The 26,735-nt window shown below is 36.8% G+C and overlaps 1 protein-coding gene across 6 annotated transcripts in view; it reads right to left on the reverse strand.

Annotated features, from left to right (window-relative positions):
• Window positions 1–1,311: 1,311 nt before the first annotated feature.
• The window catches only part of LOC129222802 (nucleolin-like), a 189,117-nt gene continuing 163,693 nt past the window's right edge, over window positions 1,312–26,735 (reverse strand). For 4 of the 6 annotated variants that reach the window (XM_054857348.1, XM_054857346.1, XM_054857349.1 and 1 more), the window contains 4 exons: window positions 18,583–18,738; window positions 16,386–16,478; window positions 11,440–11,470; window positions 7,002–7,269 (listed from right to left, as the gene is read on the reverse strand). In XM_054857348.1, the coding sequence (XP_054713323.1) occupies window positions 7,157–7,269; window positions 11,440–11,470; window positions 16,386–16,478; window positions 18,583–18,738 (393 nt within the window). In that variant the 3' untranslated portion in view covers window positions 7,002–7,156. Of the gene's footprint in view, window positions 3,882–6,986; window positions 7,270–11,439; window positions 11,471–16,385; window positions 16,479–18,582; window positions 18,739–26,735 lie in introns of those variants that run through there. The other 2 variants (XR_008580614.1, XM_054857350.1) reach the window with 2 other exon arrangements.

The following is a 26,735-nucleotide window of genomic DNA, read 5'->3' on the forward strand; positions in this document are numbered from 1 at the left end:
TCAAAGACTCTCTAACAGTTGAAATTATTTGAAGCTCTTTATTTTCATTTCCAGAAGTTGATTGCACAGTCTTACAAAATGATTATAACTTTGTAAGACACACCCGTTTTAAGTTAAAAATAAATGCAACGAAATATTTCTCGAAACAAACTTTTTTTCAATCACATGTAGTGCAGAAAATGAAAGAGAGTCGAGTAAGTGTTATTTTTTTTTCTCGTACTTAAGGTATTAACAGTATGCAGTAGAAGTAAGGAAAAAAAAAAAAAAAAACAAGCAATAACAAAAGAACCTGCATGACACTGAATTCGGCATTAAATAAATGCAAGACAAGAAACATATCAGTCACAAAAATGATCTTGAAAGTTATGCTACAAAAACGCGAGAATCGTGATTTTTGCATTTTTTACTCAGGATGTATCAAGGAGCTGAATTTGGTACATCTTGGTAACAAGATACTTGCCTAATCGGAAACTAGGGACCCAGCCTTTGGGGAGTCCCCGGCTCGAAATCAGTACAGTGTAAGTTTTGTAAGAGTTTTAGGTGGAGGAGGGCAGGGTCGTTCACAGAGGGGAGAAGGGACACCTGTTGTCCCGGGCCCGAGCTTAAAAGGGGCCCAATATTTTTAAACCTAGGGTTCAAAATATGGGTAAACAATATGGAGGGGGCCCAAAAAAAGCATTTGTGACAGCCCCAAAATTTCTGTGCACGCCTCTGGAGGAGGAAGTGCACAGAAGTCAGTTCGGTAGACTTGAAAAGTCTACCGAACTGACAAAGGACCTGCCTTGACCCTGGACTGCCCTGAATTGAATTGGGGAAGAGAGCAGGAAGTCCTAATTAAAGGTCTAAATTTCAAGTGTGCCTTGCAGCTAATGAAAACTAGAACTGCTTTTTCTGTATTTCTACAAAGTATTATAAATTTTGAATAGTAGCAAAAGAATTTAAAAAAAATTCTTATTTTCCTTTTCTGACATTAGGAATTTAAAAAAAAGAAAAGAAAAAAAAAACTTTTTCTGTTTTATGGTACAAAACATTTCGGGTTACGGGGGGGGGGGGGGGCCGGGCCCGTCAGGCCCCCCCCCTCTGGATACGGCCTTGAGTTTTACCATTGGTTTAGTCAGCGAAAAGTTTTAAATTGAATTAGTGCTTTTGAGAAATTTCCCTGGAAATCGAAATTGTATACCACAAATAATTTGCATCTAATTTTTATAGCAAATTGAAAATCGAATGCACAATATTTACTGTAAAAAACCTCATTAGTGACCTTTGAAAAATGGAAAGGAAAAAAAAACTTGAATAAATGAAACGCACTCCTTTAATAACATTATTTTATTGATTGTTGTGCCGTTTACATATGTATTATAGCCGATCCTTTCTCTGATTCCAATCGATAAAATTTTCACGAGTCTTTCAATTAATTTTCGAACTAAATTTATTTAAGCTTTTTTACATTATCAATTAATGTACATGAAAAACTTTTAATGTACATGAAAAACTTTCAACAAATGTATTTGAAAATTAAAAGAACGTTGGTTGGCATAAAACGAGACATATTGAAATGGCATGGGTTGACATGCATACTTTAAGTCTTTTAATATTTTGACACAAAAAGACGACAGTTAAAACAGAAACGACAGCTAAGACAGCACAGCTTTTTTTCATACAACTTTGACGTCTATTTTCTTCCTCCATTTCATTTTGAACACGAATTTAAAAACATACAGTAGCATACATACAACTTTTGATTTATGGCTTTAGGAAAATATGTCATTTGTAGAAGTCCATTTGGTCTGTTCTTTCAGGTTAAGAAGCTCCTCCGTTCTCACCTAGCAAAGAACTGTTCGAAAATTCTTCCAAGCAGCAGAGGGGGGGGGGGATTTTTAAAACGAACTTCATTTAAAGCAGATCAGGTAGTACGAGGAAAAGCGCAACAAGTAAACACTTCCAAACACTGAAGAATTCCATTCATCTGTTTTTTAATCCACAAACAATTAATAACACTTGTAACAAAACAAATACTATAAGTCTTCTGGCAATCAACCAGTAATAAATAGGGCATCATTTTCCACACAGTAGACATTTCTTTTTGTTTTCGAATATCTGAGTCTCAAACTATTCTAAGATAAAGCTTTCATTTTTATAGTCATTTGAATGTTTAATATCAAATAACTCAAATTTAATTCTCATCATCAGCGGATGAACAGCAAATTTTTAGGAATCAGCAGGGATGCCCACCAAGGTGGAGAGGGGGGGGGGGTCGTGACGCAGACTCCGCCACTGAAATTTTTAGGGGGAGGGTGTTGTCTTGAGGGGTATTTGTCGCATTTGCGGGGGCGGCTCGCGCTTTTTTTGGAGGGGGGGGGTTCGCAATACTTAGGGGGGACACCCCTGGGAATCAGTATTACTTTAATTCTAAATGCGTTCAAGGCTTCAATCAGCTCTGGAAAGTAATTGCATTGCCGTCTGCCTTGTCTAGTGGTCAGAGAAGTCTGACTGCGACAGGACGGTCCGGGTTCGAATCCCGGCTCGGGTATTAACGTACTTTCTCTCTCTTGTTCTTTGTGTGAATGTGTTGTTGGGATGTGAATGGTAGCCTATCCTATAAACCGGTCCCTATGGCATGTGTGTACTGTAGAAGTCGGACTTCACACCAAATTACGGTACAGTTGGAAAAGTGAAGCAGCGCACCCCAAATTGCCAGCCTGACTGGCACATGACAGCAACAACAATAAGTAAATGCATTGTAAAAAAATTGAAGAAAACATATCCATGTTGTAAAATTTTAGTGCTCAATTTTTGTGGGAGCTTACTGGTACTTTCTTTTAACTTTATGTGAAATTTTACACATTAGTCGGGATTCAAAGCATTTACAAATGAAAATGAGTTCTGAAAATTACAGAGCTTAATCATGTCTTTTATAACAAATTAAGCCCGGACCGCACAATAAATAAAATTCTTGAGTTTAAACATTCTTTTCAAACATGTGTGAAAATAAAATATTTTCTTGAGATTTACTCATAAATACATTTAGGGAACTGTATTGCTAAAAATTGACGGCAAAATTAGAGGGTTCTGTATAGAGTATCAAATTTAAAATACGTTTTTTTTTTTAATTTTAAGGCTGAAGCATTTGGGAGCTGTAATGCGATCTGTATTGAAAGAAAATACCGTCAATAACGTAGTTACGCCAAGAAGATCATAATGGTTTTTCTTTTCTTAGCAGACTAGAGAAATTTTAGTTTCTGTTTAGTTATTCACTTTGAGTACACTTTTATGTCTATTTCTAAGATCAATTTCTGTTTTGACTCAGATAGCCCTCTTAAAAACCATGTTATGCTTAAAAGTTGGACGAATTAATTGATAATTGCTTTGAGTGAAAGATAAGGGGTAAAAAGAATTCATTTTGAAATCTAAGTTTGATTTTTCGTTGTTATCCTCGTATATATATAACTGTAAGATCGAAATCCGGGTAAAAGAAAATTTAACTTTTTAACGAGAATTTTTAATCAAACAAATGATACCTTCAATATAAAAATTTTGTGTAGCGAAGTAATAAAGTGGTTATGAAACCCACGTTAAAGGATCATATCGGGGAATCCCACTGATCTCAGAATCTGACTTTTGCTAGAGTATTAGGGACTCTAATGAAGTTTCTTTCGAGAGAAGATCCATTTCGCTATCTTTTTACTATTTTGAGTCTTTCCCAAATATTTTCCATTGAAAAAAACCAAATCATGAAATGAAATTGATCTCGAAATCAAACTTCTCCACGGGTGACTTTCATGTTTCAAAACTCTGGCAACACAAGTGGTGAGCAGTTTCTTCCGGAATCGATTAAGCATGTTTTAAGTAAGAAGATTTCTTCCGGTCACATGTTCCACGAACTGTCTCACAAGGAGAGGTTACGGTCTCGGAAATTCAGATCGGGATGAGATTTGGCAGATTAGTAGTATCCCTTAAGGGTACTCTCAGGGTAAAGTAATAAAGCGCACTAGCCATAAAATTCCGAGAAAACAGCCTTTAAAGATTTACGCGCAACTTATTAACTAGTAGAGATTGTCCGTAAACAAGCGTCCGGCGGTCATGTGGGCAGCGCGCTGGGCTTCCATGCTGTCGATCCGGGTTCAAATCCACTGCGAGTGTTTTTTTTTTTTTTTTTTGTTCATTTATAAAGTAACTGTTACAGCTTTGTACAATTTGAATTGAAGATAATGCGAAATTTTTAAACACGTAAAGCACTTGAATAGAGAAAATGGAGATAAATTAAATCGATACAAGTTAAAATTTGAATTACAACGGCTACAAAATTACTGTGGAGCTTAATTTATAGATGATTTTTAACAATATAGTTGTTATTTATATACATACACCAGAATGATATTTATCATAAAAACATGGAAAACAAAAACTGTTTTGATATCTCGCACAATTTATAAAGGAAGATTGCTTACAGGATCAACTTTTTTGTGAAAGAGTCGTTGGAAAACATACTTCATTTACATTCAGGAAAATTTCTCTTTTGTCAGAATGTTTAGAAGTATACCAGGTATATCGAATCATTTTATCAAAAATTGGCGATGACAGTTGATGGACAATTGATTGTATTTTTATGCAGTCTTCACGGGCATTTATTTCTCTATTATTTTCAACGAGAAACGCGGAATTATGTATATTTTTTATTAAATTCTTTACCTGTCTATAAAAATAGACGTCGCAAGGTTGAACAAGTGGAGTACATTTTGGTGGAATCCCTTTAACTGAAAAGTTGGAGATTTTTCATCATCCTGGAAAATTTGGTCGTATAGTTCAGGTTTTGTTTGTCCTCCCGAAGAGTCGATAATCAATAGAAATTCTTCCTTTCCCACATAAAACTTCAAGCAAACGGTTTAAAAATTCGATGTATAGTCTTGTCGTTACCTTTCCTGATTTCGAAGATGTTATTATGACATTTTTATATTTTTGTTAGTATTGATCAATTGTTTTTTGAATTCGGGGGCCAAAAATACCAGTTGCTTTTTGTAAAAAAACAAATACAAAGGGCAGAACTTTTCCAGACAGGGTAAAAGAATATTGAGCTGTATATGAATGCATTACTCTATTCATGTCGTGCCTTTTGACGAAAATAGTTTTACTTCCCTTTCGAGCCAAAGTCCTGTTGTACGCCGACTGATACTGACATCCTGGAAAAAGGAAATGGGAATTAAAATATTTTGTCAAAATCAGGCGCGGATCCAGAGAGAGGGTTGTGGGGGGGGGGGGGTCATGACCCATCTTTTAAATGACCAAATATAGAATAAAATTGCATTTTTGGGACATATTTTGAAAAAAAATTTCCCATTTCGCACAAAAATTACCCTTTTACCCCTCCCTTTCCGAAAATGACCTCCTCCTAAACCAGAAGCTGGATCCGCCCTTGGTCTGAAGATTGTAAAATAAGTTTTTAATAACTTACCAGTTTGGTCAGCATTGATAACATAATCGTTTTTGAAATTCGGTATCAACTTTAACGTCTGGATTACAAAAGTGTCTGCAGAAGCCAAAGTTTCTTCGATCGTCGCAGTTTCTCTTTTTGAAACAAATTTTGTGACTTTTCGCTGACGAATGGCATGCTTCCTTTTGAAATTTTTTTACCCAACTGTCAGATGTTTTAAATTCAAAATCTGTAAACTGTCGTGCTGCTGCTAAAGCCCACTGTTGCAAGTTCCGAGTAGTAACCTGTTGATAATTCTCTCGAGCTTCTAGAAAACGATCATATGTCCAAGAATTGATTACATCGTATTGATCTAATAGATTTCCTCCATTTTTTATTTCTTTCTCCCATTGCGATAAATATTCATTTTTTTTTAAACCTTTTTTTTGTAAGGTTTGTAGATTCCATGAGGGGTGAGCCGTTGCTATGTTCACAACTTTAATTTTGTAATCCAAAGGAAGATGCTCTACCTCTCTTCTTTTTTTTCTCTTTTGGTTCGTATTCAGCTGATGAGCTTTGAATTTCGACTTGCTCAAAAGGTTCCTCCTCACAGTTTTCATTTTCATGAGCAAGTTCGTCATCAGTTACAAATATTTTTTCAACCAGCATATCCATAGTACGTTCATAAATTTCTTCGCCCATTAACACTGCTTCATGAGAAATTGAACTTGATGATTCTGCTGCAATCAAATGGTTTTCAGTAAGCAAGCTCTCGTAATAAACGACCGCATCTTTTAATCTCTGCTTCAACAATTCCTTGTGCAATGAATGTTGATCCATTTTGCCAACAGATTTTATTTGTTTCAGGATTACTTCAATAACCGACCATTTCGATTCACAATATTTTAAAAACTGAAATCCTTTTTCACGGTATAGAATGTTCCAGTCTAATATACAGTACAGACGATAAATAAATTTAATGATGAAAACAAATATGAACATTGCAAACAATAATAGATGGAAAATAAAGAGTTGAATATTCAATGAAAAATACAGCAGACGATAAATTTACAAATAACAGAATCAAGGAGCAAAACCATTGCTCGATAAGTACGGTTAGGTTTTTTTAAAATTTGACTACCTGCTTATATGCAATAAAACAACATTCTTACTCATCCACAAAGAAACTGATTATGTTTTTATTGCAAAAATCATTTACTTCGTCAAAGTTTATAATATCTAAAAATGTGTAATCACTTGTTTGTGAGAATAGTAAATAGAGTTTTGCAAACTGCAAAAAGCGGTAATAGTCACTTTATAAATGAACAAAAATGAAAAAACTCGCAGTGGATTTGAACCCGGATTGACCGCATGGAACCCCAGCGCGCTGCCCACATGACCACCGGGCGCTTGTTTACGAACAATCTCTACTAGTTAATAAGTTGCGCGTAAATCTTTAAAGGCTGTTTTCTCGGAATTTTATGGCTAGTGCGCTTTATTACTTTACCCTGAGAGTACCCTTAAGGGATACTACTAATATGCCAAATCTCATCCCGATCTGAATTTCCGAGACCGTAACCTCTCCTTGTCAGTTACAGAAACGTGGCGTTGGCGGTGAAGACGATTCGAACGAGCAAAACACTGAGTGGAGTCTAATGTCTGAGCCGCGGTTTCTCTGGAGGATCCATGCGGAGAGAACACGAATTGGAAAGAACAGCGAACAAAGTCTGTCGGTCGAGGAATTCAAGTTCAGGAATCATGTCTCCGGGGTGTGCAAAAGCAGGCGGTGCGAAGTACCCTCACAAGAGCCTCTCTGGCCCGGATGTACCAGGGACCAGACGTCTTTATCAGATCTACGTCTTCTGGAATAAACGAAAGGAAACGATACCATTATGTGAGGTATTAAATTTATAAGCAAAATAAGAATATTGAATGCGTGATATTGACGAAGTTTTTCATCATATGATCCTCAGACTCTAGAGCAGGGATTATCATCTTTTTTCAACTTACTTACCCTTAACCCTTATTAACTATGTGAACCCCCAACAAAAGTACTTAAATTTTATTAAAATGCGTTACATTAGTTTAACTGTTTAATTAAGAAAAGATACTCATAATTGAAATTAAGAAAAAAGATTTTATTTTAATAGGCATTTTGTCACAACTTTTTCCAACTCTTACATTACATAATTAAAACGTCTCAGGAAACAATTAAGCAAAGCTAGATTTGCTTTTATTGACATAATTCAGAAAAATATTTCACAATAGTTTGACAACTCGTAAAAGTTTCTTTTATAGCTATTGAAAATAATTGAGCTATGCAGAATATATATATATATATATATATATATATATATATATATATATATATATATATATATATATATATATATATATATATATATATATATATATATATATATATATATATATATTCTCCAATACTACAGAAGAAATCGCTTGACTTCCCGCAAGTTATGGTAAAAGCAAAAAAAAAAAAAAAAAACAGTTAAGAGGGAAATCAAAATGAATCAATGGGATTGATTTTTATTCCCCGGTTACAGTAGTAAATTTGAATAATCGCAAAGATGTTCTAAAGTTAGAACTTCAATGAAATTGCTTTTACCTACACGCCTGTTTATGAAAATTGCATCACCATTAAGGAAGCATCATAGTTGAATGGATACACAGTTGAGTGGTAATGGTACAAATAAATGATTACATTTTCAAACCAAACAAACAATAAAAAGAGATAGAAATTAGTATTTTGTGCGGCCATTCGTAGCAATTGTGATCGTCCATGATATGCTATGGCACCCCAGACCGTAACTCTTGTTGTTCGTCCACTGTGACGTTCGATAATGCACTCCGGAATGTGCCGTTCACTGGCATAGCGCGTGACACGAATTCGGCCATCATGGTGCCACAAATTGAAGCGCGATTCGTCAGAAAAGACGACCTGTTGCCAATCAGCAAGCCAGCACCTATGCACATTCGCCCATTGTAGCCGCAGGTGGCGATGGTTTTGCGTGTGAGGAATCTTGCATAAAGGAATCCTTGCGCGCAGTCCACGTCTCCGAATTGATGAAGCACACAATGAAACACCTGTAGCTGTTGACCACTGTGCTACCAATTGTCTAGAAGAAGCTGTGCGGTCCGTCCGGGCCATACGCACCAGGTGTCTGTCATCGCGAGCTGACGTCACATTTCGGGGTCCACTCCCGGATTTCCGAGCTGTCCAACTCTCGTCCGTCCACTGCTTCTAAACACGCATGATTTGTGTTGCTTTTACGCTGCACACGAGCGGCGACTGCACGAAAAGAGAATCCAGTTTAACGAAGGCCGACGATTCTGCCACGTTTAAACTCCGAAATTTGCTCAAACTTCGCTTTCTTTCGTCGAAGAGGCATAGTAAAGATTCAGTTAACGTTTACTAGAGCATATAACCACCGAAAATCATACACGCCTCGCTACAGTCGTCTATTTATATTCGGTTCGATCCGCCGTTCAGAGGGCGCTGCTCAGCATACGCATGCGATACCGGTCTGCAATTCTAATTATTTGCATATCATGCCCTACTTTACATTTCCTGCAGTTTTCAGCTCACTCGCGTAAGTCCTTCGTGGTGCTGCAATTTTCACAAACAGGGGTGTAGTTAATAGTCTGTGATTTTCGGCAAATATCCATAAATTTATCCTTAATCTATAGCTGATAGACACCTTTTGGAAAAGTAGTGAAGATTTTAGATTACCATCTTGGTCGTCTATCGATCCAAACTAACGATCACAACATCGACTTTGTTCGCAACAAATCGCACCGCACTCAAAAATTGTGCTCTGGACGTGATTTAATCGCGCTAACTTCTCATAACTTGGATTGGCAGGTAATCTGGAGCCTTCATCACTCTACCAAAAGACATCTATCAGTTAGGAGCAAAAGACGAATTACACACAATATGCGTCCGTCATGTAACTTTCTCCCCAAAGTGATCAATAAAGGAGAGAGAATAAGCGAAAAATAATCAGATAGTATTTTAGTGCTAGGCGTTATGTTGAATGAATACAGAGACAAACAAGCAACCGTCGAATTCAGCGAATGTCAGGTACAGCGTCTGATGGATTAAAGAGAGAGAAAGAGCCAGGTGCTTGGTGCTTTCTCTCTATTATTTGTAAGAGAGAAAGCACCAAGTACATGCATGATCTGGTGGATGAGACAGAGAGTGTGCTAGTTGCCTCGTTAGGCGGATGACGGAGAGAGAGAGAGAGAGAGAGTATCAGATGCACATCATTTGGAGGATGAGCGAGAGTGCCAGATACATCATCTGGTGGATGAGAGTGGGTGTTAGGTGCCTCGCCTGGTGGATGAGAGAGTGGTAGTATTAGGTATATCATCTGGAGAGCGAGAGAAAGTGCCAGGTGCATTGCTCGGAGGATGAGTTAGAGAGTGCTAGGTGCATCGCCCGGAGAATGAGCGGGAGTGCCAGGTACATTGTCAGGTGGATGAGAAAGAGGTGCAATGTGTGGCGGATGAGCGAGAGATAGTACCTAGTGCATCGTCTGGCGGCAAAGAAGGATCCAAATAGTTTCAAGAGAGGGGCGATTAATTTTTATTACTTACTCTATACTACGTATTTTAGTTTTCAAATGCTAATAACAAATGCATCGGACTTCAATTTTGAAACATTTGAGACCTTAACCATTCTTTTCCTATCATCACGGATTGACTGAAATTGCATTTTTTTAAACATCAATGTCGAAAAATTACCGGCGGGGAGTCCCTTAAAGGAGGAGGGATCGCTCCCACTTCCCTTCCCTTGTATCCGCACCTGCCGGGCGGATGGGAGATAGAGAGAGAGACAACTGAAGACAATTCCTCCACTTCTCCCCAGGTGCATCGCCTAGAGAATGAGCGAAAGTATTAGGTCATGGCATGGTGCATGCGAGAGAGAGAGAGAGAGATAAATGAGAGTGCTAGTTGACATCGTGTGGAGGATGAGCTAGAGTGCCAGGTACATCATATAGCGGATGGGAGAGAAAGTGCCACGTGCATGGTATGGAAGATGATAGAGAGAGAGTGTGTGGTAAATACACAGTCTGGAGGATGAGAGAGAGAGAGAGTGGTAAGTACATCGTCTGGCGAGTGAGAGAGATAGAGCGAGCGAATGTGGCAAGTACATCGTCTGGCGGATGAGAGAGAAAGTGGTAAAGTACCAGGGTACATCGTTTGGCGGAAGAGAGAGAAAGTACCACGGGTATGGTTAAGTGAGAGTGGCAGGTACATAGCCTGGCGGAAGAGAAAGCAGGTGTCTAGCAGGTGGGAGAGAGAGAAAGAAAGTGTCAGGTACATGGTCTGGTACCCTCTAGCGGATGAGAGATAATGCCAGGTTCATCATTTGGTACTCTCTGACGGATGAGAGAGATAATGCCAGACGTAATGCTAAGAAGTGGGGTGATGCGGAGTAAGGTCAGTTGAGGGAGTCCAACCTGTTCGATACGTTGAATAAACTAAAACTGCCTCGTGTGAAAGAGACCAAAACCATTCTTACAAAAGACATATCTCAGCAAGGAACAACAAAATGGATATTATACTCCCTGAACGTGCATTACAATGTCTAAAATCACTTCGCCGGAGAAAGTGAAAGGAAAGTTTTCGGCTTCAAATGAATTTCTGTAGGTATTACTTTAAATATGATATATATTTGTTTTGAAACATTTGGCTTTGTTTTGTGTATAAAGTAAGAGATAGGGAAACTATTTCAAGAAAAATAATGAAATTTAGAAAAAAATATTTTCGTGATAGCAGCTGCTTCACTAAAGATCATTTTGAATGTTTTATGAAATCAAATTGATTTCATACTGTCTGTTGTTTTGTCTGTCGTTGTACTGATCATTTTCAAAGTTGAGATGCTGAGAAGTTTATATTGTCATTTTCTCGAGCCTAAAAATAATTTACAATTCGGTATTTTAAATGCGTTGTTTTCTTTTTTTATGCATTTACTAACAACTGAATCACAAAAACTGTTGCATACTTACCAAAATTGAAGGGCACGGTTGGGACAGCTTTCTGTAATGTTCAAAAAGGAAAACACATTAGGAAAAATATATTTTTAAATAATGTGCAACAAATAACAAGACAACAAACGATATTCAGAAGTAATGAATCCAAATGAGAAAGAAACCCTGATCATTGCGTGTTAATTAGTTAATAGATTAATTCTCCAAAACGAAAAAAAAAAACTTTGATGCTCCGAAAGTTAATAAGATACTATGAATGTAGTGCACAAAAAGATTCACAACTCAAATCTGTTACAGCTACATAAATTATTCGAGCAGAAAACGCATGCCTAATTTTAAACAATCTTAAGAATGAAATTTAAAGTTTTTTCCTCACCCCAGATTGTTTTAAAAAACGAATGCACAACGATTACAAAGAACCTATAGAAACCTTCAAGTAATAATGGTGCCCAAAACCTCGAATTAAAGAGCACGTCCACAAATAACATCATGAGGGACCCCCTCGAGACACTAAGGCCGAGAAAGTTCGTGAAATTGAGACTTAGGTAAGGGAGGAAGATGGTAATAAGAAGAAAGACATCACGTATTTTTTATAACAATATGCCTATTGAACATAACGTGACATGTGACAAAAGTAGGGGAGAAGGTGAAGCGTGACACTTTGTAACAAAAGGGAGGACCCCCTCCTCCCTAAATGACGAAAAAGAGGTGTGACATCATTAATGGACAGCCCCTAAGAAGCAAGTTATTTTAGAATTCGAAGAAAGATTTTTGTAATTGCTGTCGCGTTCCACAGTTGTGGGGAAAAAAGGGTGCCATTGCTGCAGAAAAGCAGGATGGACTTCTATTAAGACAACACACAGTATTTTTTTTTACTTACGTCCTGGACAATACAAGAAAGATTTACACAACAAGAGAGAAGAAAGAACACATACACTGTTAAAAATTTTCCCAAAATTATACGATAAAAGTTACTCGCATCCATGTTGGCAGTGACTTTTACTTTAAATTAATATTATACTGTAAAATTTCACGGTAGAGAAAACGAGAATATTGTGGCTAGTTGTACTGAGAAAAAGAACAAATTGCACGCAGTTATTCCCGAACTTGCGCCATCATGATTCGAGACATAGGCGTCGGAAGCGGGGGAGCTGGGGGAGCTTGAGCTCCCTCTATAATATTTCAGACCGGCTCAGCTCCCCCGGAAAAATTTTAACCATATAGCTTTTTGCAGTACATTGTCTACCTCAAACCTGATTTCAAAAATGAGATCTACCTTTTTTAGGAATTTCCACATAATAACCAGCAAAGAAAGGGGAGAGATGGAATGTTCAGTACGGTCAGTACATTTGGGTTTCCCTCTTTTCAAACATCTCGATTCCCGGAAGAAAAAGAAAAGTATTAAAGACAAGTTATCTACATAGGGGTGTTTTCCGCCCTCTCCACTTTGAGCTCGTCTTTCGCAAGTGTATAACACATTACACTAGCTCAGTTTAATGTTCTTAGTTTTGCATGCCATTTGTATCTCACCACACTTTCACTAAAAAGAGATAATCGTGAGCCAGTTTTGTATTTAAATATGAAGGTGCTCCAAACACGTATCAAAAAGAAGGTTTCTAAGGTAAACAACATCTGACCTTCCGGACGCTATCTAAAGAATCTCCGGCGAATCCTTTTAAATTCGTTGATTAAAACACACTTGCAAAATATGAAACGAAAGTTAAATTAAAATACTGAGTGGTCATATAATATTTTTGTTTATTGCAATTATCAAAAAAAAAAAAAAAAAAAAAAGAAAAGAAAGAAAGAAAAAAGCCAAATTTACCAACAAATTTATTTAGCATTTTTATCCATTGTTTCTTTCTTTTTTTTATCTTTATCATTTCTTCATAAAAAGTTCAGCCCCGACCAAAGAAAATTCTTTAGCGAGTTCTCAAAAATTTAGCAATGTAGTTATAGAACAAAAAATAGTTCTAAACTAATTTTCGAGGGATTATGATCGTATGTTTCGGGTGTTAAATTCCACGTTTCGATCAAAAGATACGATCAGATTGCGAAAATATCATTATTCGATACTTTATCGAAACCAAAAGTAATCTTCTGTCAGGGGACATAGACTAAAAGCCTAATATACATATTCTTCGAATAAATTTTTAAAATTCTATAAAAGTTATATTTATTATTTTTGATTGAAAATATTGTCAGAAGAAACAACCTAAATCAGTAACATACCCAGAAATTACTTTTGCGGATACACATCATTGCTGTGATAAAAAAACACACACACAATTTCCAGAACTATCCCACGGTAGAAACTAAAAAACTTTTTATCCATTATTTTGTTATATTTAAACTGTGAGGGATTGATTTTTTCATGAAGTTAAAAGTTTGCAAAGATAAATATAATTTAAAGAATTCTAAGGTACTACGACACAGAAACAAAAATTCTCACTAATCAAAATCGGTGAAATCTCCATTAGAATATTTATATAAAAAAACTTTAATAATTGTAAACACTGTTACGATGTTAAAAACTGTGAGTTTATTGAAAACAAAATGTTTTTTGAACATTTAGACTTTATGAAGTTACATTTATTCTTTTTTTTTTCGTTTTCTCAAAATTAAGGGGTTTTTTTTTTTTTTTTTTTTTTTTTTTTTTTTTGTCACAGATATGTTTTCATGCTAAAAAAATGCATGTGGATAAGAGCACTCGAGCACCCCTCAAAATGTTTGAGGTTCTGGAAAACTTTTTCATATCCATTTTCACGATTAAAAATGTTCCTTTTCACTTATTATTGTTAGAAAAAAGCACCAACAATATTTCATAGTTTCTCTGAAGTACTTTTACTAACATTTATCTGAACTATACAATGAAAGTTTTATTTAAACATATTTCAGGCGCACTATTTCTCTTCTCCTCTGTTTCTAGTTCTCATAAAAGAAAGTCTTCTAAATGCTACGCTGCAGAATCCTTCCCCTACCTCCTAAATTATTAAAAAGCGTTACAATGTTCGTTTTTAGAGAGCGATTTCCTGAAAATTCCCGGAAGAGAACCCATGACTGAACACACCTTGCTCTCCAAAATATGATAGATTATATAATATTCCGTTCAATTTCAAAACATTGCTATGCCTCTAACGTTAACAAATATGATCAATCTCGAATAATTTTCGGAGAGCGACACCCGAAACTCCTCTCTGATATCAAAAAAGAAGGATGAAAATTCAGTTTTTTAAACTACAATTTATAAAACTTTAAGGGGAAGGAATCTTTTCCAATAACCTCATTGAGGAACGCTCTCTAAGACTTCAATTTCTAAAAAATTCCAGAGAGCCCTAGAGCCTATCCCTTTCCCTGACATCATTGAAGACTGTCTTCAATTGCGTTTTTGGAACTTCAATTTTGAAATATTGGGAAAGAGATGTAAATCGATCGAGGACAATCCTTCAGTCATATCATTTTCCCTAACGTCATACATATGGTCAGAATTCACGCTTTAAAGACATAAATTCCAAAAAATTTCCACGGAGGGCATTCGAACATTTTCTCTCCTTAACATTACCAAAGACCGTCTAAACTACGTTTTTAGAACTAAGATTTCGGAAATTTTCCGGGGCTGAAGCCCCAGGACCCCCTATTGATATGTGCTCATCTTCGAGAAATGACCGACCCCCTTCCAAAAAAACCAGAAGTTTTATCACCTCATTCTTTCCATATACTATTGAGGCGGTGAGAAGCAAGAGGATGTAAGTAGCAAAATTAAAAAATTTGGAACCAGTACAAATAGTAGAGGAACCTTTCCTCTGTATTGGGGTGAGAGATAATACTAGTAGCGCTGGTTGGTGCTGCTGTACAGCATGATTTAGAAAAAATATCAATGAAGGCTTACCTGAGACGTCATCTTCAAACGCGTTTTACTCAAAACTTGAAGATGTCTACTTACATCCCTTTGTTTCTCACTGGCTCAATTTATATATTAGATATGATTGAAAACATTACTGGGAGCGAAAGAGAGAGGAAGACGAAAGGATAGACAATCATTTCAAATAAAAAAAAATTTTCAAGTGCTCCCCCCCCCCCTCCCCGCCAAAAAAAAAAATATGGTGGCGCTACTGCTTCTGTCCCTTGGATCCCTATCATGAGCCCCAGCTCCCCCTACGTTTATATACTTCCTACGCCTCTGATTCGAGACATCTTCGTTATCCACCATACCAAATGTGCACGGGAAGTGAACGGGGATGGAGAAATATATACCTCGCACCATAAGCCACGTGGTATACAAATTAAAGCTGCAATCTTTTACTTTTTCCCGTACAATTTAAGGTGATATTTTTTCTGTACTGCAAACACTTCGTTTTACCGCAATAGTTACCTGAAAATTTCCCAGAGTTTTTAAAAGTGTAGGGAAATGGTAGGAATCGAACCCAGAATACGCGACCAAGCAAGTTTTTTCTCCTCTCGGCCATGGAGGTTCCTTTGAGGTAATTTAATTTTCAACTGTGCATAATGGAATAATTAGACACAAGTTTCAAAAAACGGATACGCTTAGATGAGCAGCAAAAAGAGTTTAGTTGCACAGCAGAACTTAAAAAGTTCTATTCTATTCTATTCAAGAGTCACAACTGACTACAACTGTATTTATGTCGAGGTCTGCATTACTAGTGCCTTGCCTCCATTATTTTATATACCGATAGATGGCAGCACCATCACCGGATCGAACAGTTAATGAGAATTTAGAACTAGTCCAAGAGCTAATAGCTACCTGGAACTAGCACCCCCAGAGGTATCGTTTCACTTGGAGGACATTGAGACCACGAGCATATTTAACGTCGCCCAGTCCCCTTTAATGACGACGGTGGGTCTTCGACCAGCGGGGATCGAACCCGAGCCCCTCCGGCCCCGAGTCCAATGCCCTACCGATCAGGCTACCACGGCCACTTAAAAAGTTCACAGACGACGCTTACCTCTTCTGCCATGGCAACGGCTTTGCCGACAATCTCTTTGATGAAGCGCGTGGCCGCGTCTCGCACGTCTTCAGGGGCTTCGTCGAAAGTGATCTGAAAGAGGGAAATGGTACACGTGTGAGCCACGTACAGTCAAAGTTAAACTTCCGAGCAAACAATATCTCTTTTCTTGAAAACGATATTAAAAAAAAGTTTTTCAAAGGAGATACACATTTAGCAGCAGTGATGTTCCCATCAATTTTTTGAGAGTATTCTCCCAGTAATCCATTATGCACAATATGTGTACATAATATGAGACAGTATGAGTACATAATACAAACATAATATGAGACAGTGAGAAGCAAAGGGATGCAAGTGGACTATTTTAAGTTTCGAGTAAAACTCGTTTAAAGATCAGATCCTAGGTAGGCTTTCATTGAAATTTTTTTTCTAAATCATGCTATACAGCAGCACCTACCAGGGCTACTAGTACAATCTCTTGCCCCAAGACAGAGGAAAGGTTCACCTATCATTTGTACTGGTTATCTCCAAATTTTTAATTTTGCCACTTGCATCCCTTTGCTTCTCACTACCTCATATGTCTAAAAAATGTCTGAGTCCTCATATAAGGGGTAAACCCTATGGGAACACCCTGTTTAGCAGTGACAGGAATCAAACAAAATTAAATATTGTAATAAAAAAATAATTATAGTGCTGTTAAAATAAAAATAGTAACATAAAAAATAAGTTGTAGCCTTTTCTATGACACTGAATGAAGAATTTGAGTGCAAGCATAATTTTTAATCAAAAGAGCAAAGTACTCAATTGACGTGCGATTTCAAAAATGAAAACAGAAAGAGATAAAAATATATCTAGTTTCGGTTTCTAACAATGGATTGAATTTTTAACATGAAAGGGAAAGAACATCAGTGTCAGAATCACGTTTGATACTGGATACAAATCAACTAATTCGAAGAAAAGTAGCATAATATTTGAATAAGTTTCGCTCTAGTATTCAAGGCATATTTTAAGCACCAAAACGGTTACACTAAGAAAAGTTTTCTCTTGTCTTTGTGGTTTGTAACTAAGGGATTATTAACGTTACCAAGATAACCAAGTATCAGAGTTACCAAGGTAAAGCTACGCCGTCCGACCACGTTTTCCGTGGAAAATTGGCGAGCAGTCAGTTAGGACAATAATTATATCTGAATAAGTCTTAACAGAGAAAAAGGAAACCATTAATGTGTTTGTTTCTTTCATTTCGTGGTGACTCTTCTTTGAATTTGGTAAACTCCCACTCCTGTCAATCAATACACGCGTCCATTTTCGCCTGTAAACCGGATGTTCGCCATTCCATCACATCGGTAGTCGAACACAACTATATCAGCATCATGTTATGCGCCAAATTAAGAACTAATTTGTTCATCTCTTCGTTGCATCAATACTTTGAAGCAAATTACAGCAAGTAGGGAGTGGTTTGGTATCCAGGGTATCTTTTCACCCATGTAACTCAAATGAAGTCATAGCAATGAATACACGGTGTAAAATGTCAATTGCAGAAGCGACACTGGAACTTATCGAATGAGAATCTTGCATGGAGTCGTAAATGTTACGTTACTGGTGGTTAAGAAATGTTTAATCAGTGTCAATGTTTTGCATTGCAGAGCAATGTGATTTTTCTTTAAAAAAAGAAAAAGAAAATATTTCTTAAAACGAAATTGGAAAAGGAAAATATTTTTTAAAATGAAAATGAAAAAGAAAAAAAATATGCAATTAAAATGAGTACTCTTGATGAGCTAAGAAGCATTTAAGGCATGAACAAGAATATACTGGGCTACTGAAAAGCTAAGTAAATCGAGAGAACTCCTGAGGGACAGTATTTAAAACACATGCCATTCATTGTTTTTGACAGAAAACAAAAAGGAAATGTGCAAAACAAAATTAAACAACAAAAACGGAGATACAAAACACAAACGAAAACAAAAGCTCACCATTAAAGAATGCATAAATGTTTTAACGAAAGAAAGAATTCAATTGTTTGGTAGAAAATGAAAAGTTGAAACGTTTAAAAAGCAAAATTACGAAACAGTGCGGACTCAAAAGGCAAAAGAATGCAACAAAGGGGTGAAAAAAAATTTCAATTCCAAATGAGGCAAATCATACGCTAGGACGAGAAAGCGTGCAAGTGTGGCTCAGCATGAGAAACGCTTTACCCTACCCAAGACACCTTCTCAGCCACACACATCGAAAGGCTTTTCTCCTCCTCCTGGTTCATTTTAAACGTCCACTTCTTCTGATTTGGGGGAGGCTCTTCCTCGAGCTCGGGACTGGGTGGAGCAGATTTGACAGTGTCAATCTTAAAGCTGGGTAGATCCTGAAACACACAAAGACATTGCCACCAACTTGTACAGAGTTAGAATTCTCCTGCACCGTTTTGCGATGGGAAAAAGAACGCATCTATTTTTAAACTACAAAAACAGAAAGGTCTGAAGAGAGAGCAGCAAAGCCTGACTAAGAAATTTTGAAAGAGTAGGCCAGACGCCTCTATAGGTGCTTGTTTGCACTATACAATCAACGAAAGTGCAGAAAGGGTCTTTTTTGTTGCATATGCTAATGGGCGTGTAAACTGAGGGTGATTAGTAATTGCATAAGTGATTTTGCAGTAAGTTAATACCCTAAGCCAGGGCTAAGGCAGAACTATACACAAAATACCAGACAACCCGGTTATCACATCCTGAGACTGCAGTTTCGTTCTTATTGGAACACCTCAGGCAGGAATAGTGAAGAACCGAGCTGGAGGCAGATGGAGCCTCTGCCCTGGGGGAAAGCCACTCTTAGACGTCCTACATAAAGGCACCTTTTCCCAATGTGCTTTGCGAGGAAAAATACTGAAAAATAAATAAAACAAAGTTTGGTGTCCAGAATTAATGTCTCACTTGATTTAAACGAGTCTTTAAGTTTTATTATATTTATATATGGTTCATAATATATATACTTTCTCTTTTGGATAATTGATATCAATCAGTCAGCAAACAGTGTATGAAATATTTATAGGAAGTGCTTTATTAGGAAGTGATAAACTGACGAATTAACAATATTTTTTTTCGTAAATGTACCTTAAAATGGCCACATTTAGTCAAACTTTGAAGAACTCTTTTTATTTTTCTTGTACTTACAGGCTGAATAGTTTGTTTAACTACTTTCGTTCCAAAACTCTGCAGAAAAAAAAAATTTTGAAAAAAAAAATAGAACCGACTTCAAAATTGCTCTAAAAAGTGAAAAATAATTTTATTCTTTAAACACCATCGATAATGCTTTTAAACATAATTTTTGAAGTTGGCGCAAAAACAAAACGTAAAATCCAGTGTAACCATGCTTCGTTCATATTTTTTTTCAGAAAAGCATCGAAAGTTACGAACGAAACATTTATATTGCTATTCAAAAAATGTGCTGTCATCAATGCATAATGTATGTGATAGTGAAGAAACTGGTCCTGGTTAAATTTATAGTTGTATTTGAGTTATGGCTGTGAATGATTTTTTCTATCGTTTTTGCGCCAACTTCAAAAATTATGTTTAAAAGCATTATCGATGGTGGTTAAAGAATAAAATTATTTTTCACTTTTTAGAGCAATTTTGAAGTCGGTTCTATTTTTTTTTTCAAAATTTTTTTATTTCATTCTTTTTAGTGTAAATGTAGGTATTTTAGAAATAATAAGAAGTTACCATCACGATAATTCACATTTTTTCTTAAAAATGCTCCATACTAAAAAAAAAAAAAACTATTGACACGCGTTAAACTTTAAGCGATTGGCACTAAAAACTTATCTTTGTTCCTCTCTGGAAATCATGCGTAGTTAATTTAATTATAACCATTTAAGTATTACGTTTTTCCTAACTAATTTACATTCCACAGCATCTAAGTTGCCCATGATGCAATTCTGTATTTTCTTACTTAGCCCCGATCATCTGTTATCGGCCTAGATGATAACGATAAAAATACTACAGAGTAGTTGAGTCAAACCTAATGCTTGCATTGTGAAGGCTAAGCAGATCCTAATCACTGCATCACCTCGCTTCCAGGTTAGGTTTACCCGTACTATGGAGCAATAGCACTGAAGAAAGGAAGATTTTGATAATTCACATAGGGTTACTATAAATCAGCAGGGTTACTAAAATAAAATTATTTACGCCAAAAATGAGACGACAGCGTCAGATTCCCCATTATCGAAATATCCCTTGAAGAAATTTGATGCTTGCTTCAGAGAAGCCTTCATTCAAAATTATCATTACAATTACTATTAATGATATAGGGCACCAAAGTTTTATAACAATGAGTTTCCTATTGTCGCGTAGATGAAGAAAGCGAAGACAATGTGAAAGCCAAATGAAGCGAATACTCGTTAGTCTCAACTCGAGATCTTTATTCAGAACCACGAATGAACGTTACATCTCCTTATATACAACTTGAGAAAGTGCTGGAACTTTCCAGACTTGGAAAGATACAGAAATTAATAGAAGATTCGAGAAAATACGGGAAACAGTAGAAACGAAATTTTAGTAAAATATACTTTGTCCTAGTCGGGATTTGAACCCGGGTTGCTCGTGTGGGAGGCGAGAATTCTACCACTGAGCCACCGTTGTCCACGGATGAAAAATGCGAACTTCGCTACAAAATCATTTAATAGGGAAATTGCATAAAATTTACTGTTTTTTGCCCATAACTTTTTTTCTAAAGAACAAATATGGTCAAACGAAATAATGGGACCTAAGTTGAGCCATCCCCTATCCATTAAAAAAAGAATCATCAAAATCGGTTCACTAGGTGAGACGCTATGAGTGGACAAACAAAAAAAAAAAAAACATACATACGGTATGAATTGATAACCGCCTCCTTTTTGAAGTCGGTTAAAAAAATGGGACTAACTGTTCCTGGATTGTGCTAAAAATCTTGATGCATATATTTTTTCTGAGCGGACGTTAAGGCTTTTAAACGGCAGGACCGATTTTGATCAAAATTTTTGTGTCTAATTAAGTTGTGTCGAGAATGGTTTAGAGTCGCGATGGATCGAATTGGAAACTTTTTTTTTAATTAATTAATTTATTTAAACATTGGATGGCTATATCTCATAAATGATTAATATTTATTTTAACCTATTGTTGAGCGATAACTGAAATAAATATTTAACCCGTTGTCAGAGGACAAAAAGAAAGCCAGCTCTGCTTTTGTAATGATTTCCTACTGTGATATATCAATTGAGAATAGAATAAAACGTAGAGAGAGAGAGAGAGAGTGAAGCCCAGCGTCATTTCTTGAAAGCAACGATTTTAGGTATCATGATATATTTGTAAAACTTAAGAGCTTTTATTCAATAACAACGTAAACATCAAAAACGTTACATCAGTTAATCATCAAACGTAAATCTCTTTCTCAAACCGGATAATTCCGAAAAACATCCAACGTCTTACAAAAATCGTAATTCCAATCCCCATCGTTGCCATTCTCAATAACCCAAGTTCTTGCTTACAATCGGCCATCCTACAATCTAGTCGTCCACGACCTAGAGTATATAGTCTTTCAAGTGAATAGGCAACTTCTTGGCTCTTTGCTTACGGAATGTATATACTTCGTCGTTCATATGCTATGTAGTCTCATCAGTCTCGGGAAACGGGGAGATGAGTTCGCTCGACGGTAACGGTTCGCTAGCTTGTAATTCATCATCTGAATAGCTGCACGTCACATTGTCTAGTGTGCTATCTTCTTCGTTCACAATGTGAAATAGTTTGATTTGTGAAGCGTGTGCAGTAGTCGTATGTGGCCGCCTTTTGCGCCCTTGCCCTTGTGTTCGGAAGTCCGCAACTTGATACACATCTGATGATAGGACTTTAATTATTGCAAAAGGACCTCGATACTTGACTTGAGTTTTAGTGCTACTTCCAGTACATTCTGGCGCTCGTTTTATCACAACCACATCGCCAACTGAATACTTATAAGCTTCGCAATGACGTTTGTCAAAACCATGTTTCATTTTCTTCTGAGCTTTCAAAATGTTTTCCCGGGCTTCTTCTCGGAGTGATTCAGGTCGTGAGTATTCATCGGAATCAGGCAGCAAATCTTTTGGAAAATCTCCAAGCTTCACTGGTTTAAAACCGTATAACAGTTCAAAGGGTGGTTTACCTGTCGATTTGCTTGGGGTCCAATTTATACACCGTTGAACATCAGATAGCGTTTTATCCCAATCTTTGTGAGAATCCTTTCGAACAGCTGACGATATCATTGGGATAAGAACACGATTTATTCTCTCGACTTGACCGTTTGCTTGTGGTCTTTGACTGCAATTCAATGTATGTTTTATACCATACTTTGAACAAAACTCTTCAAAACTATCTGACTTGAAACATTGTGCACGATCTGTTACCACACGATTAGGACTTCCAAAATCATTTATAAATTCTCCAAAGTGTTTTAAAACACATTTAGATGAGCAGCTGGAACAAGGACGTAAACGTACAAATTTTGTCAAGTTATCAACAAATACCAAGAGTTCAGTATTGCGATTTGAACTTAGAACAAAAGGACCCAGAAAATCTAAATGAATTATGTCAAATGGTCGTTTTCCTGGTGGGATAGGGTTTAGTTTTCCTTGAACTTTTCCTGATGGAATTTTCGCAAAGGCACATGTTACACATTGTCGTATATGTTGTCTAATGTAGCTTATCATCCGGGGAAACCAAAACTGTTGAGATATTAAAGAGACAACTTTATCTACTCCAAAATGTCCAGTAAAATCATGAAATCGTACAGCAAGATACTTTCGCATCGACTTGGGCATTACGAATTGTTTTCTTTTCTTCCCATCTACAACTGGCACATGGTATAAAATGCCGTTGATAAGTTCAAATTTGGCATCAAGATTCTTCTGCTTGTTCAGTTTAGGGTTTTTCAACATTTCAATAATAGCTTGCAGTTCCTCATCTTGTGACTGTATCAGGGCTACTTTGTCCTCTTCCGTAGCAATGTATAACACTATAGGCTCCGACTGATTATCGTTTCCCTTGTCTTGCCTACACTGATTTTCATCATCAGCGTTTTCAATTGGAGCACGACTTAGGGCATCCACATGCAGCATTTGAGATCCAGGTCTTTGTTTTACTTCGTAGTCAAATTCGCTCAATTGCTCAGCCCACCTGGCAATTTATGGTCTTATATTTCTTTGACTGTTCAAATAAGCTACTGCAGAACAATCCGTAACTAGTGTGAATCTGAGACCAAGAAGCAAGGGTCGAAGTCTATTAACGGACCAAACTACAGCTAATAATTCTAATCTGCTAGAGTGATACTTTTCTTCATCTGTGGTTGTTCTCCGACTAACACAGTAAACAAGATGTAACAAATTATTTTCATCCCGTTGAAGTAACATACCCGCCAATCCCAAAGAACTTGCATCAGTGTGAAGTTCAGTTTTGTGACGTGGATCAAATAATTTCAAAACTGGTTTTGACGTTAATATTCTACGAAGCCTCTCAAATGCTTCTTGGTGCCTATAATTCCAGAGAAACGATTGGCCACTCTTCAATAATAGAGTAAGTGGAGCAGCAATGGAGACATATCTTTTAATGAATCGTCGAAAGAATCCTGTCAGTCCTAAGAATCGGCGTACTTCTTCCTTAGACTTTGGTACAGGAAATTCAGAAATTGCAGAGAGTTTTCTCGGTCCAGGTCGAATACCTTCTCTGGTCACAACAAATCCCAAGTATTCAACTTCAGACATTCCAAACTCACATTTTGATAATTTCAGAGTTAATCCTGCATTACTTAAACGTTTAAGCACTTCTCGCAGTTTAATCATCATGGTTTAAAAATCTAAGCATCCAAAAAAAAATATCATCCACGAAACACGATACACCATTCCACAATAAATCTCCCAAAGCTAGCGACATACACCGTTGAAACACGGAAGGACCATTCGCTAAGCCGGAAAACATAAGTGTTGGTTCAAAATGCCCATCGGGAGTCGTAAATGCTGCTTTTCGAGAGGATTCATTGTCCATTGGGATCTGGTTAAAACCTTGGCAAGCGTCAAGTATGCAAAACAAATTATAACCAGATAGTTGGTCGAGCAAATCATCAAGGCATGGTAAGGGGAATTTATCTTTGACTGTTTGAGAATTTAATTGCCTGTAATCGATTACCATCCGATATTCCCCCGTTTTTTTCTTTACTAGCAAAACTGGACTACTATATTCGGAAGAGCTGTCTCTAACTATTCCTTGTTCTTTTAATTCTTGAATAATATGGCGTAACACTTCCCGTTCATGATGAGAAGCACGATAAGGTGAGCGAGCTACAGGTGAGCTACCTGGTTTTTCAGAAATACACATCAATGTATTATTGACGCATCCAAGTTCATCCGGTTTTAGTGCTATGCATGCTCTGTATTCATTCAATAAATTGCAAATTTCCTGTTGTTGTCGAATGTCTATACAAGGGCCGACTTTAATGTCTTCACGTGTAATCTTTTGCCTAATGACTTCTTTTGCCATCAAAATATTAATTTTTCTACAGTCTTCTACTGAATCAGTTTCATTAGGGATTTGGTCGATCTTGAGAGGCTCAGGTTGTAAAATCCCTCTTTTAATAACGTGATTTTTTTGAGATGCATAGTTTGGTAAATAAAGTTGGCGACTGGTAGTATTGTTTTACCACCATCAAGGTAAACTGCTGTTTTAAGATCTTCACTTTGTTCCTTAACTAACACAATTCCATTTTTCTGATCAACGTTGCTTACTATATGGATTAATTGCACCGTACGGGGTTGTATTTGAACAGGTTCGGAAACTCTGAATACAACTTTTTCTGGGACTTCATCGACTTCGATATTGCACATCTTCTTAAACTCACTGATGTGAAACAGTTTAGACATTCCCTGCTTTCGAACCATGACTAAATCGGAAAAATCTATAATGTCATTTCCAATGAGAATATTAGGTCCCTCAAAAGTGCCATCGGACACCACATAAAGCTTGACATCTGTCAAATGTACATTGTCCACTGTTACTTGTGCTGTGACTATTTTAAAAGACTCCGTAACTCCACCGATACCCCGTATGTTGGTTGAAATTTTGCTTAAGATGATCGCATTTATTTTAGTTACAAATGTTTCTTTAATCATTGATATGTCTGCTGCGGTATCCATGATTGCCTCCGTAGTGATGCCGTTAATAACGATAGTCTTAGTACTTACGTTTCTGTCCGAAGGATTCGAATGAGAAATGTTCACTAGAGGAGAAATAGAGGGTTTCTGTGGACAATCCTTTGTTCCATGACCTTCCATTCTACACCTGGTACACAACTTGGGTCGTCTCAATTTTAGACAGTCACGAGAAAAATGTCCCTTTTCATTGCAGTTATAACATACTATGGATTCTGTAGCTCTAACACGCGAAATGTCTTTATTCCAACTTTCGTTTGAAGTATGATTCTTTCTCAAAATAAACTCTGGACGGTCATTCACTTGAAGTTTACCCTTAAAAGAATTGTCCAGTTCTATGTATTCATCTATCTTATTAGTCAATTCAATTGGTGTATTTAATGATGACCATGTGCTCAAATAGTAATCTCTTACTGCAGAAGGAGCCACCTCTTTGATACGATCAGAGATTATCAGTCCTTTTAAGTCGTCCACACTCTCAATTTTCAGTCCTGTAGTCCATCCGGTAAAATATGTTTCTAACTCATAATAATATTCACGCCAGCTCTTTCCATCCTTAATCTTATGTGAGTAAAATAGTTGTCTGAACTTTTCGGGACTTAATTTATATCGCTTTAAAAGCAAATCTTTCACGTAAGCATAATCTTCGGCATTTTTTTCTGGTTCTTTCAGAATTAATTCAACAATATCACTTGGCAATACTCCAGTAAGACACGCCATCCACTATGTCGATTCCATTTTAACTCGCGTCATCACTCTTTCGAAATGGACAAGATACAACCCTATGCCGTCGTTAATTGAATCGAATTTTCTTAACTGAGCTTGCCAATCCACCTTTGGTAATTCTGACACTGCGCTGCTGGTAATAGTCTTTGCTTCTGACTCTAATTTCTTTAACTGAAGTTCGTGTTGGCGCTTTTCGCGCTCAATTTCATGTTGGCGCTTTTCTCGCTCAATTTCCTTTTGGTACTGGAGCTGTTCCCTTTCAAATTCCTGTTGGCGTTGCAACTTTTCAATTTCCTGTTGGCGCTTTTCACGTTCTTCTTCACTGAGTCGTTCGACATCTAAGCTCGAAATGATGCCCTTAACTATTTCTTCTTCATAATTGTCATTACTTAAGATAACTTTGATCAAACGTATAACTGTTAGGTTTTTAACAT

This window comes from Uloborus diversus, chromosome 5 (assembly GCF_026930045.1).
Source record: "Uloborus diversus isolate 005 chromosome 5, Udiv.v.3.1, whole genome shotgun sequence".
NCBI lineage: Eukaryota > Metazoa > Arthropoda > Arachnida > Araneae > Uloboridae > Uloborus > Uloborus diversus.